General features: G+C 46.1%; 1 protein-coding gene across 1 annotated transcript; it reads right to left on the bottom strand.

Moving 5' to 3' along the window:
* Positions 1-6,907: 6,907 nt before the first annotated feature.
* LOC129334637 (zinc finger protein 501-like) lies at positions 6,908-12,722 on the bottom strand. Its single transcript, XM_054986866.1, has 5 exons — positions 12,615-12,722; positions 11,764-11,849; positions 11,179-11,305; positions 10,456-10,548; positions 6,908-8,754 (listed from the first exon to the last, which is right to left on the bottom strand). The coding sequence occupies exons 2-5, from the start codon at positions 11,827-11,829 to the stop codon at positions 7,508-7,510; spliced, it is 1,533 nt and encodes a 510-aa protein (XP_054842841.1). The 5' UTR covers positions 11,830-11,849; positions 12,615-12,722; the 3' UTR covers positions 6,908-7,507.
* Between the last annotated feature and the right edge of the window lie 1,607 nt (positions 12,723-14,329).

Genomic DNA, 14,329 nt, shown 5'->3' with positions numbered 1-14,329 from the left:
CTTCTGGAGAAACGCTGAAATTTAAGAAGATGGTTCAGTTCATAGGCAGAGATCAGACACTGAAAACCAGAAGGGAAGATTGCTATTTTTCAGCAAAAGAGTTTCAAAGGGAGACCCCCAGCAAGACAGTGCTGAGTTGAAATCGCTGTGTGGGTTTGATCAAGCTTGAGATCAACAGGGACAGGGAGCAACTGCTGGGAGTGGTCCAGAGCTCTCTTCTCACCCTGCACAGTTATCAGAACACATTTCTCTCAGGGAATCCTGGGCGTTCTGTTTCTGCTTTTATGCTTCTGACAACTGAGCGCAATACTTCCTGCGTCTGATGCTTTGGCTCATGAGAATAAATTTTGGTAATCGTTAAGGTGCTGCAGGATTCCTCGTTTTTTTAGTTGCATACTAGACCCTACTCAAGGATTGTTGTCATTGCCAATAGGTGCTAAGGGGCATTTTCACATGAAAATGCAGTTTTGGCTTTGATTGATTTCTGTCCAGCTCCCAGTGGAAGCACGCTGACAACTCTGCTTCCTCACAGCAGCCTTCCTCCACTTTTTCTCCATGGCTTTTTAAATTGCATTTCTGCTTTTCCCTTACACATGCTCCAAAGAAGGTTTGCATTATAGTACAGTTGGTGCTATCATTGCCTGTTGCAGATGTTTTTTTTTTCTTTTGCACTGTATTGTCCATTTGTGGCTCCAGTCTCCGGATTTAAGTATCCACAGATTAGGGCCACTTGGCTATTAGTATATAAGATGGCAGCATATCATGGGCGCTACATGCTCAATTGAGTAAGCGTATTTAAGACTCACTTTATACCCTAGTACACCACCAGAGGGTGCTGTCATAGAGGGAAGCCTAGGCGAGGCACCACCATGTCCCTCCAGAAAGTGTGCCATGGTGGGAAGCCCGGGCCGGGAGCAGGATAGGAGCAGGTGGCAATGCTCACTTCACCCAGCTGGTATTAGGAGTGAGGCAGAAGGCAATGCCCGCCACCCAACTTAACCCAGCTGGTATTAGAAGCAGAGTAGGGGGCAATGCCCTCCCCGTGCCTTAACCCAGCATTTGCTCATGCCCCAGCCAAGAAAAAAAGAAAACCTGCAAACATTCATTCATTCAACCTTGAGCGTAAGCTTCATTGAATTTAGTGGGTCTTAATTCAAAGTAAATACAATTTATTTACAGGGATGTGGGCAGCTCTGGTGGTTGAATTCGAAAATGGAAACAAGAATGAAATTAACAAATTCACACCAAACCCTCCCCTCCCTAATCTTGTATATGGTCATCGTCATCCCCCAACGGCAGTTAGAAGCTGATTTATTCCTTTATTGCATTTAGCATCTCCCTTTTAAATTGAGACTCAAGACAGATTACAGAGTTCTAAGAACAATGAAAAAGAAGACCAAAAATGCAATAAACAGCCTAGAAATAATCCAGATGTCAGGATTAAAGAAAATGACAGAGGAGGAACAGACAAATCACACTACATTCAGGAGGCAGAAAAATACTACTTTCCGCAAACAACAAATCTCATACCCCACTCAGAAATACTAAAGAGTCTAAACAGGATTATAAACGAATTACTCTCACACATATGGGAATGAACCTATCTAGAGACACAGGAACTTCGACCAGGCACTTTCTGTCTTCTGCCAGAAATATTCATCCAGCCTCTTCTTGAAAACTGCCAGTGAAGGGGAACTCACCACCTCCCTAGGCAGCTGATTCCAACTTTGAAGTTTTTCCTACTACCCAGCTGGTACCTTTCTGCATGTAATTTAAACCCATTGCTTTGAGTCTTATCCTCTGCTGCCAACTGGAACAGCTCCTTGCCCTCCTCCAAATCGCTCTCTTCTGCACCATCTCGATTTTGTCCACATCCTTTTTGAAGTGAGGCCTCCAGAACTGCACACAATACTCCAGGCGCGGCTTGACCAAGGCAGTATAGAGAGGGACTGTTATGATCTTCACTTTCTTTAGGGTGGATTTTGCTTTAAATCTCCCCCTTACACCCTCTGGGTAGTTTGCTGCCACCAGGAATATATTATTCCAAAATGTTTTATTTTCCCTTTCGTAACGTGTTTGAGCGTCAGGCTCCTTCGTGGTTCTATGTGGCCCTGAGGATAGGAATGGGAGATAACTCTGGGATATAACAAAACAAGGTTTGTTTTTTTTTTTAAGAAGCGTATTGGTTACATAAAAGTCGTTCTTAGTTCTTCTAGCTGCTTCATCCAAACTCATTCACACAGATCTCTTGTAAGGCTTCACACACAGTTAGCCTCTTTCTCTAGGCTCTCTATTTCCCTCACAGAGAACCCCTCAGACAGCACACAGCCAGCCTGTTTCCTTTTCACTCTCAGTTCTTTCTCTCTCAGGCGCACACACAGTTTGCCTGCTTCAAACAGAGTGAATATATAGTCTCACAGACACACTCAGTTCAGGCTTCCACTCAGGTTGCCTTTCCCTCACAAATACATGAACACCCTCAGGCTGCACACAGCTCGCCTCTCTGGCCCTGACTGAACCTTTTTCTCTCCCTCAGTAACTGAAAACTGCCTTCACTCCGCCCACTCTGTCATCCACCAATCATATCACTCACTCATCTCTCTCTTTCACCCCCCACTCTTCACTTATCTCACCAAACATTTAAAGACGCATGCACCCATTTCTTGAAATCATTACAGGGACTATGACCTCCTGCAATTTCGATGCAATGGCCCTTTTGATGCAACCCAAGGCTGAGTTTGCCTTTTTTCCCACCACATCACACTGACTTCTCATATTTACTTTACAGTCCACTCTTACTCCAAGATCTCTTTCGCATACACTACTATCCAAACCTGGCTCTCCAGATTAGAGTCCTGCGTTCTTAATCACTATACCAAACTGGCTCTCGGAAGTCACTGTGGATGCCACTTGGAAGTCATTGGGCATGAGAAAAAGGAGGAAGGGGGCTGGCTGGGGAGTGGGGGAAGCTGGAGAAGTAATTAGAGGACTGGGAAAGGAAGGGGCCCTGGCTCAGTGGGATGTGTTGCATGCAGAAGATCCCAGGTTCAATCTGCAGTTGAAAAGATCTTGCAAGATGTGATCTGAAAAAGAATCTCCTAGGCCATCGCCAGGGAGAATAGACAATTCTGTTCTTGATAGACCCATGGTCTGATTCAATATATCAGCAACAGAGAGAAACGTGGTAATACAAGGCTACAAACAAAATATTACCCGCGTAAACTTGCTAACGTATTCAAAATTGTATTAACAATAATGTATAGACACATAACAGTATATTGAAATTGATTATTGAACCGTATAACTACTTGACATCAACCCTGTTCACAGTTAGAAAACCATTTACACCGGTGCTAACCACTAGGCTTTGCCTCCTGATGCTGTATGAAGTGGATGCACTACTGGGTACTCATGAGAAAAATACTTTAAAGAAATAACTTGTCTGTACTCTTTGAGAAAGATGCTTTGAAACGGGCCTTACCAGAATCTAGACAACCCGTTAGAGGTATTATTAAAGAAGAAATAATATTAAGGAACTACCTGTGTAGTGGTTAGTTATCTGGAGTGAAAAGAAAAAAACCTCTGGCAACGTTTCTTCCCTGCTAGTTGGACACATGGTGCTCAGGACCTCACAAACTGTTGGAAGGATTAGTGTTCGTATGGTGCTTTACTTACATTTGCACTTTACATTGTTGTGCAATATTCATATTGTTAGCACTTAGAGCACTTTATCAATTGTTGAGGCAAATCCTAGTGGTTTGCACCGGTGTAAATGGTTTTCTAACTGTGAACAGGGTTGATGTCAAGAAGTTATACGGTTCAATAATCAGTTTCAATATGCTGTTACATGCCTATACATTATTGTTAATAAAATTTTGAATACGTTAGTAAGTTTACACGGGTAACATTGTTTGTAGCCTGATTCAATATATGACAGAGTCATGTGTGCTCAAGGGAAAGAAGGGTTGGGAAGAACCAGCTAGGGGGTCAGGAAGTGGTGAAGGAATGAAGTTGCGCCACAAGCTGTCTGGGCCAAGCCCAGTGAGAGGTTTAATGAGCAGCTGTTTGCCACCTCTTTGTAGATGAGCGGAATGGTAGAATCCTGCTCTTTCTTCGAAAGAAAAGGTTGTCACCCTCAATGGGAACATGTCAGGCTGCTTAGACTGTCTGTCTATCCTAACCAGTGAAAAAGAAGAAGTAGGCAAGTGATGTCCTGAGACCCTGGAGAGCCACTGCCAGTCCCAATAGACAAGACTGACCTTGATGGACCAAGGGTGTGACTCAGTATAAGGCAGCTTTGTGCATTTGTCTTCTGCTTTTTTTGTGCAGGCTTTGTTTTGATGCTCTTGAGATGATTCCCCCATCCAGCAAGGCAAGCGGGAAATGGGTCTCGAGACAGCTGTGGGAGCAGCACAAAACCCCAGGGCTAAGCAGCATTTCAGTACAAGCATTTCTAGTGTGTGTATCTTGCAGGCTCCTCTTTTGGAAAGCTGCCCATGTTGAATTTTTTTTCTCTTCTGCAGCTGGAAGTCAGTGGTGCATAGTGGTTAGAGCTGAGTGTCAGCCTATGCTTGGGGAGATGCAGGTTCAACCCCCGCCCCCCAACAGCAACAGCGCTCACCTTTGACCAGTAGCTCTCTGACAAGGCTTCTGTGGATGAGAGACAACTTCTGCAGATGCAAGGAGAGGATCCCTCTCTACTATTGCTTTATGCAGCGGTTATGACCTCCTCTCGCATTTCCTTTGGATATTTGGCTCAGACATTGGACCACATATGCAGCAGTTTTGCTTCCAGAAGATCAAGGCTGGACATGTGCCATGATTCATCCTTTGTATTTAAACTCCCAGTTATTCCAAGTATTTCTCATACAAGGTTGGCTCTGCGCCTGTGTCAAGAAACTGGTCTCTCTTAGGGCCAAACTACAAGTGACGAATGACACAGGTTGGACACTTGTCAGCTTCCCTCAAGTTTTGACGGGAAATGTAGGCAGCTTGGTGGAATGTTGGACAAGTGACAGTTGAAAAGTCCATTGGGCAGCAGTCAGAGAGCCAAGCTGCAAGACCAGGACGCCTGCATTTCCCATCAAAACTTGAGGGAAGCTGACAAGTGTCCAACCTGTGTCATTCATCACTTATAGCTCGGCCCTTAGTCTGTTAGGAGACCAAAGCCTGTACAATGTTTCAGAGTAGTTATTTAGCTTAATCGCTTTCTTCCTTTTTTGCACAATTTCTGTATTTGGAATCTTTTGCATGTTTCTTAATAAATGTCTTTAATTATGCTCCTGTGGTGTTATTTGGGCATCTAGGTGGGGGCAGTGCAGGTTAGCCAGGCTTGGCATGGCCCCCTCCCTAGCACAGGGCCGGAAGCACTGCGGGGAGGGGAGCGCAGAGGGGGCCCGGAGTGCTCCTGCGTCCCACAGCTGGTCCATTCAGTGCTTCGCCCTGCCGCATCAGTCAAGGGGAGATTGGGAAGGGATGGGAGGGGGTCTCCCAACCTCCTCTTCTGGCCTCTTGGCCGCTCTCCCAAGGCCCCGTGAAGGCACTGGGGAGCCCCACCGCCCAGCTGCTGCGGGACCTAGGGAGGGCTCAATGCAGCGGTGGGCTCCTGGGAAGCCCTGAGGCAGCAGGAAGGCTCGGCACTGCAGTGCCAGGCCTTCCCGTTGCTGGAGGTCCCAAGGAGGCAGTGGAGAGGCAAACTGTTTTGCCGCCAACTGGCTTCTTTCTGTATACTGCGCCTGTGCTGGGATAAGTGCATCATCGGCAGCAGTTTGCCTTTTATGTTTAAGGATACCATCCCATACACAGTAAATCACCAGGATGGAGTTCAGTCTGTAGAGAGCTCTGTACTCGTGAAAAGAATTTTGGGAATGTTTGCTATAAGGCTTAAGAGAAACTGGGATGTACTAGAGGGTCAGGGCCTGCAAAGCGCTCTTCTTAGAGCCATTCATTTTAACTGGTAGACTTGCTACAACATTCTTATCAGTGTGGGAACAGCTTTCAGGACACCTCTGTAGAGGCTTGAATAAAACTATTCCTTTTATCCTTTGCGCATGACAAAAAAGGATGTCTGGCATTATTTATAAAAGCTGTGCTCACGCCTGACATAGCAGTTCTCCTCACTGAGGACTCCTGCTGCAGTAATGATTTTAATAAACTTGACAATCATTCTTTCCAAAATTATCTTGCTCAGTGGTGTCAAGTCAATGACAATTCATAATTTTAATGTTTCCATATGGTGTTTACTCCACACTCAATCATTCCCACTGCACATTTTCGTTATCTTTTAGTTGGATGTAAACAGTATTCTAACTTACTAATATAGTTCCCTATGTTTATCATTTAGTGGAAACAGTGGCTAAAAACTTCCAGAGTAAACACTATGGTAGGTATCAGAATGTGAAGTCAAGGGTGCACTGTCTCATTTTGCCTAGACCACCAAAAACCCTTTTGCTAGGAGGGTAAGGGAGGAGGTAGCTGTGGATCAGTGGTCAAGCGTATGTGTTGCATGTAGGAGAATCCAGGTTCATTCTCAGGCGTCTCAAAGGATCTTAGAACAGGAGGTGCCAAGAAATGCTGTTAACCTAAGAAGAGTCTTTCTCTGAAGAGCCACAGCCAATCAGAGCAGACAAGAAAGTGCCTACAGGACCAATGGTTTGAAATCTGTAGATCCAATTAGAATTTTGCCATAGTAGAGCATTCCAATAAGAAACTCAAGATTAAAGCCTAGTAGTGCTTTAAAGAACAAGATTTCCAGAGATTTTGAGAGTCAAGCTGACTCTCAAATGCTTCTAGACTGGAAATTTTGTTGTCTTTAAGGGGCTACTGGACTTGAATCTTGCTGTAGTAAAAAAACTCAGACTTGGGAATTTTACTAAAACTAATTATAAATTTTATTGAAGCACAACATTCAGTTCTCAGAATTCAGTGAAAAGGTGAACAAAATGAAGCCAGACTCTCTGACTTGCTCTAAGGTATTCTTGCCCCCAATTACACTCAGATGACATCCCTCGGACCCTTTTCTTGGCTGAGAGAGAGGCTGGTTTTGGAGACAGAGGACTGAAGGTAATATTTCAACCTTCTGCTTTCTTTCCCTCCAGAGGACAAGATTGCCGAATATCTTCAATGATCCCTAATATCTCCTAATATCTTCAATGTTCCCATTAAGGATTGCTCAGGTAGGGGACTCATTTTCACTTATTCTGTCACTGTGTCACTGCCATCTCTATCTCTCCTGTGAGAATCGTTTGGTGGGAAGAATGCCTTCCATTGTGGCTAAAGCTTTTTGCACACTTCAGGCATTTATATGGTTTCTCCCCTGTGTGTACTCTTTCATGGCAAGTAAAGTTTCCTCTTTCACTGAAGCTTTTTCCACATTCCAAGCATTTATTTGGTTTCTCTCCTGTGTTAATTCTTTGATGGTTGTCCACTCTTAGCCTTTTCCACATTCTGGGCACTGAAATGGTTTCTCCTCTGCATGAATTCTTTGGTGAGAAGAAAGATTTCCACTTCAACTAAAGCCTTTTCCACACTCCAGGAATTGATATGGTTTTCCCTGTGTGTGAATTGTTATGTGGCAAGAAAGGCGGTCACTGCGACTGAAGCATTTCCCACACTCCAGACATTTATATGGTTTCTCCCCTGTGTGTATTCTTTCATGGCGAGTAAGGTTTCCACTTTCACTGAAACTTTTCCCACATTCCAGGCATTTATATGGTTTTTCCTGTGTGTGAATTCTTTGATGGGAAGAAAGGAGTCTACAGCTTTTCCCACACTCCGGGCATTGAAATGGTTTCTCCCCTGCCTGAATTCTTTGGTGAGAAGAAAGATTTCCACTTCGACAAAAGCCTTTTCCATACTCCAGGCATTTATATGGCTTTACCTGTGTGTGAATTGTTTTGTGGTAAGAAAGGCTGTCACTGCGACTGAAGCATTTCCCACACTCCAGACATTTATATGGTTTCTCCCCTGTGTGTATTCTTTCATGGCGAGTAAGGTTTCCACTTTCACTGAAACTTTTTCCACACTTCAAGCATTTATATGGTTTTTCCCCTGTGTGAATTCTTTGATGGGAAGAAAGAAGTCCATTCTTACTGAAGCTTTTCCCACACTCGGGGCATTGAAATGGTTTCTCCTCTGCATGAATTCTTTGGTGAGAAGAAAGAGTTCCACTCTGACTAAAGCTTTTTCCACACTCCAGGCATTTATACGGTTTTTCCCCTGTATGAATTGTTTTGTGGCAAGTAAGGCTTCTCCTGTGATTGAAGCATTTCCGACACTCCAGACATTTATATGGTTTCTCCCCTGTATGAATTCTTTCATGGCAAGTAAGACTTCTACTTTCACTGAAGGTTTTTCTACACTCGAGGCATTTATATGGTTTCTGCCCTGTGTGAATTCTTTGATGAGAAGAAAGATTTCCACTTTTACTGAAGCTTTTTCCACACTCCAGGCATTTATATGGTTGCCCTGTGTTATGGGTGTTCCAATGCATATTCATGTCTGATTTTTCAGAAGCAATTTCACCTCTAACAGGGTACTCATTCCCATCATCTCCTTTGTATATATTTTGAAAAGGAGGAATTTCTTGAAAATTGTCACTTTGTAAAATATCAAGATTTTCCCTCTCATTAAATAGGATTTTTCCTTCCCCCATCCTCAATGCACTACAATATTTAATGTTTTCTTCCACATCTGAGGACGTATGTACTCTCTCCATCAATGGATGTTCAGTCTCCAACACCCATGCACCATCTGCTGAAAGAAACAAAACCATGGAATGAACACACGTACACAAACAAGAGCCTAAAATGAGGGAATGACCTAAACAAACTAACATAGAGAATGCAAGAAATTGAAAACTTGGTATCTGGACACACTTTCAAAAACCTAGGTTGGAACTCTGGTCCTGTGACATACTAGCTGGTATGGCTAGATCCCTAGGTTATGACAATTAAATGGAGAGTAGCATTTCACTGTGGCATTGATTGGCTACAGACTTTTCTTTGCTTGAACTGCAAGTTTTAGGAGCTGCCCCAAAATGTAGTCATAGACCAGTAAGTTTATACTGAGGCCACTGATTGAGTATAAACTTACATAGTGTGAAATTAGCAGTCAGTTTCAAGTACATTTCAATAATGCCATAGGGTACATAAATGCAAATTCACAGAGACATAATATTAACAAAAATTTAATAGGGAGTTGAAGATATGTTGAAACAGAGCATTAGTATTTCTAGGACTGACATTAAACAACATAGTACTACCCAGTAGGATCATGCTTAAAGTAACAGGGAATGCATAGATCAAGATGGGTTGCCATGTTAGTCTGTCTGTAGCGGTAGAAAAGAGCAAGAGTCCACTAGCATCTTAAAGACTAACAACATTTTGTGGTAGGCAATCCCTCTAAGCTGTGCAGTGTTGTGAGCCAAAAATCTACTTCATGAGCTGAAATAACTTGCATTAAAGTTGTAAGCACGCTTTTTAAAAAAAATGCATTTCAGTCTACAAACATGATCTACAAACTAATTTGCATTGTCTCTCGCTTAAAAACAAGTCATTTATACATGGCTGTATAAATTCAGATCTCATTGAATTGTATCCCTAACAGGGCCAGTGTACGTTCAAAAAGAGGACCAAACCCTGGGGAAGGACTTCACTCTTCATTCACCTTGTGTTCGATCAGCAGCAGGAAAAGGGTAGCTGGTCAACTAGGCTGTGTGCCACATCTGACTCGGATCTAGGCCAAACCCCACACCACAACTTGACTGAACGTGGCTGCCCTTCTAACTGCTGCGTGTGTATATCTCTTCTATATGTGTATATGCCCTTCTAGAATGCTGCATGTGTATGTCTCCCACTGATGTTAAAGTATCTGCTGTGCAGACCTTCCCTTCTAAGTGCACTTTTGCACCTTGCTTGGGATACTTTACAGGTTCCTGACTGGCTGCTCTAAACAACATGCACTCCTCTGTTAATCAGAAGACAGAAATCCTGGTTAGGGTGTTAAAATACATCGGAAAAAGCTTGAATTTCCTCTGCAATATGCTGGGTTTTACTTTGGTAGGCTTCACTGCTGGCAAATACTTATGGGCCATGAGCTTTAGCATCACTCACAACATTGCTCTGTTCAGGGGTGTGGGGGATGAGGTACAGTGTGTTTAACATACATAGTGTTTGGAGTTGTTTTGGGTCATACCTCTGCGGCAAACCACAAGTGCAAGGTCCCTGGTTTAGAGGACTAGAAAACAGCCTTTCCAGTTAGCCACTGCCTGATTCATGATTCAAAGGTAGGAAATTATCTCGTTTCATGATGTAAAGGCAGTTTTAGCCTTTACAGTGGACCCAAAGCTCTTCTGAAAAGAAGCAACCATGAGAATAAAGAAGACCACAGGGACCCACCAGCCCTATGAAGGAACCACAAGCAACACAAAGCCCCCCTACAGACCTAAGCCGTTACCTGCCAAGCCCTCTTGTTCATCACGGAACACGGTAAGTAGCTCCTCTTCTTCCTCCAGCCAGGATATGAGGTCAGGTTTGGCAATCAGAGGTCCTTTTATCAGGAAAAATATTATAAATTGTCTCTATACATATATAGCCAGCAATCCCAATCCAGATTTGAGAAATACACAAGAGGGTTGGGGTGGGGGATGGAGTACATTATGGGCCACAAATCATTCATCTGTCATGGCAGTTGTGTCCACTCCCAGCCAAGAAGAGATGGGAAAGACAGGTAAGAATAAGGTTAATGGAAAAGATGCCAGCAGTGTTCCCTCTGTAGTCATATCTCAGCAAAGGTAAGGCAGGACCCAAACTGAGAGGAATCTCATGTTTGGACCCTTCCATCTTCTCCAGACCAAACATCACTTGGCACTTCTTTTGATGCCTGCTTGCCGGGAGGGTGGAACAAAAAACCAATATATAAATAAAAAATAAACGAACGCCCTCTTACATGGTCCAGGGACTGCTAGGAGGGGGCTCCCCTCTGTGCACAGAGAATCCAGAATCCCTCTCGCATTAAAGGAAGGATCATGGAGCGTGGCAGAAACCACCCATTGGTCTCACTGCCGGCAATGTGCCCAGGTCATACCACATCAGAGGCTTCCTTGCCAAGCGCTGAGATGGAGCCACATGCAGCCCTCAGAGAATTAAAGGGAACAGCCTAGGGGAAACGGATCCTTACTCAGAAAGGCCACATTCTCAAAATTTTCCAGCATGACTTCCTTGTACAGAGCTCTCTGGGCTGGTCTCAGCAGGGTCCACTCCCCCTGGGTGAAATACACAGCGACTTCTTCGAAGGACACGCCACCCTGAAGAAAAAAAGAGGAAAGTGTTTCTTGATATGGCTGGAATGGGGACTCATGAGAAAAGAAATCCAAAAACAGGGACAGGAAAACTATTCTTGATAGAAAGCAGCAAGGAAAAGGGGACAGGAGCTACCAGGTGAGTTTTGGTTACCCCCTTCAAGCCCTTCTAGGGGGCATCTTGGGGCCAGAGGGTCTGTCCTAATTCACAGGGAAAAGGCTGGAGAGATCGGTATCGTAGAGATGCGAGTCATTTTCTTGGTTGAATTTTGGTATTATTCTATTGTTCCACATTGGCTTTTTCTGCACAGGTCATCCTACACAGGGGGTGACCATTTCCCCATCTTCCTAATGCGCAGCCATGACGTCTTGCAATGCCAGGAAAGGAGCCCAATCCTCTAAGCCTTGCAGCAGAGAAGGATCCATTCCTGTCCTCTGCTCTGCCTCTCCCCATTTATACCCACCTTTACCTGACCCAGCTTCATGATGACTCTTTCCAGTTCACTGCATGGAGACAGCGGAGAAGACATCAAGTGTGCTTTTGGGCTGCCTGGGAAGGCGAGAAAAAAAGATGGGGGGAAACGTGCAAATGTCTCTGCCAGTCCATTGGGGCCTCATCCAAGATCCAGGTTTGATCGAGGGACTCTCTGGCCCCACGTCTCTCCCCCACCCGGCCCTTTTGTATTGGGGAATGCCACTTCCTCATCCTTCCTGCCCCTCCTCTCCTGGCCATCTTTCCTCCCAGCCTTGGGGCCAAATCCCTCCTGGGTGCTCAGTAGGGTTGCCAGGCTCCAGGTGGTGGCTGGAGATCTCCCGGAATTACAACTGATCTCCAGGCCACAGAAATCCGTTCCCCAGGCTGCTTTGGACGGTAGACTCTAGGCCACATACCCTGCTGAGCCCCATTTGCTCCCCAAACCCCACCCTCTCCAGGCTCCATCCCCCCCAAATCTCCAGGAATTCCCCAACCTGGAGCTGGCAACCCTAGTGCTGAGGAGGACCTGGCACTGCCAGAAGCCCCCCACTCCCTCTCAGGGATCAGGCCGAGACCCTCCACCTGCCCCAACCCTTGAGGAGAGGCCAGAGGGAAGGGAGGCCCGGAAGGGCTGGGATGGGACTGCCTGGCTCAAGACGGCCGGGGGGCGGGAGAGCCCAGCTCCAGAATCTCCCTTTACATCCTGGAGAAACTCCTCCCCGCACACAGAAAGCTAGCTCTGCACGAGCTGCATGTGGGGCCACAGAATGAGGTCTTCCAGGCATGCCAGGTGGGGCCTTGCCTCTTCCCTTCCCTCCAGCCCCTGGAGCTGCTGCTGACCCTGAGGAGATCCAGCCACTCTGCCGCCTAATTCCGGGAGGGGGGGGGCTGGAAGGGACCCCCACCCCCTCCCCACACGTCCAGAGGAGCAGAAAAGCAGCCCCACAACTGAGGGGACCAAGAGCTCCACACGGAGGACGGGACTTAGAGGCTCCTGCTCCCTGATTGGCCTCCCTCTACCTTTAGCCTCCTCCTATTGGCTCAGCCCAGTGCTTTTCGGATGGGTATGAAGGGACTAGCCTTCTCTTCTTAGGATTTTCTCTTCAAAACCTTGGAAGGTGGGACTTAGAGAATTCTGGTTTCTGATTGGTTTATTCTGCCCTCTGCCTCTTCCTATTGGCTTTCCCTAGTGCTTGTCGGATGGATATGAAGGGCCTGCCCGCCCCCACTCATGATTTTCCCTCCAAACGACGAGAGGGCGGGACTGACAGGTTCCAGCTTCCTCATTGGCCTCCTCCTTCTCTCAGCATACTCCTATTGGCTCTCTCCAATGCCCTTCTTATTTGAATAGAAAGAACTTTCTGTTGGGGCCTGGGGGGATGATCGCTCTCTGGAAGGGGCCATAAAGAGGCGATTTCCCTCCTGCCAAATGTTATTTCCTTGCAATATTCACTCTGAGAGGCTAGAGCCCCGCAGTGCTATGCAGATTTACTCCAAGCTAACCCTCCTGAAATCAATCAGTGTCTAGGACTGCGCTGTGAAACCCCCCCCTCCCTCCATCACAAAGAGCCCCTTTGTGCAAAGGCAAAGAAATCCCCAAATAAAATCTGGGGAGAAGCAGGGGGGGCAGGAAATGGAGGGGAGAGGGCGGACTCAGAGCCCCCTCCGCTCCATGACCCCCTGGCCCCAGCAGGCTTCTCTTTCCTTCCAGTTCAGGCTCCTCAACGACGCAGCCATGTCCTCTGCTCTTTGGGAAACTGAGGCATGGGCTAGAGGAGCCCCCCACCCTCCTTTCTCCATCTCCCATTTCCCTTTGGAGATCTTGGGCCTCTCAGTTGGGAGCTGCTTTTCTGCTCCTCTGGCTGTGTAGGAAGGAGGGGTCTTCCTGGACCACAGAGGCAAAAGAGAGGTGTCAAGGCCCCCATCTGGCACATGTTGAAGGTGGATTCTCAAAACGGTCACTCATGCTCGAGAAATCGTACTGCAGAGCCATAGGGGGGCAGGTCCCCCCTGGCAACTAGTAGGAGGGCCGGGGCTGGTCCCCATCATCTTCTTTGCACATGTGCTTCTAGCAATGACATCGCTTCTGGTGTGACTGTAAGCGACGCCATCGCGCCAGGGCCAATTCCTTAACAGTCGGTTTAAAACATACAGTTTTTGTATGTCTGCAGCCGATTCTTAAATAATCAGCCTAAGAGGACATGATGTCATTGTGTGGGCCTCTGCTGCCAGCCGATGGTTGGCGCTCTCTGGGTGCCCTTCCTCCTCCTGCTGATGGCCAGCGATCTGGGTGCAGAGAAGTGGAGCTGATAGAAAGGACTGCCTCTCTTTATTCGCTGCTATAATAGTGGTAATACTTTAGTGACATACTTTGTAAACCGCTCTGAGTGGGCATTAAGGTGTCCTGAAGGGCGGTATATAAATCGAATGTTATTATTTTTAAGCCCTCTTTTCCTGCAATTGTAGCCGATGTGGCTTCATTTCAGAATCCAGGTGGAACACATTACGGAAGGTTTCCCTGCCTTCAAAACTCCCTGCTACAGAAAGCAGCAAAA

This window comes from Eublepharis macularius, chromosome 1 (assembly GCF_028583425.1).
Source record: "Eublepharis macularius isolate TG4126 chromosome 1, MPM_Emac_v1.0, whole genome shotgun sequence".
Lineage (NCBI taxonomy): Eukaryota > Metazoa > Chordata > Lepidosauria > Squamata > Eublepharidae > Eublepharis > Eublepharis macularius.
This window is presented reverse-complemented; position numbering and strand designations above follow the sequence as displayed.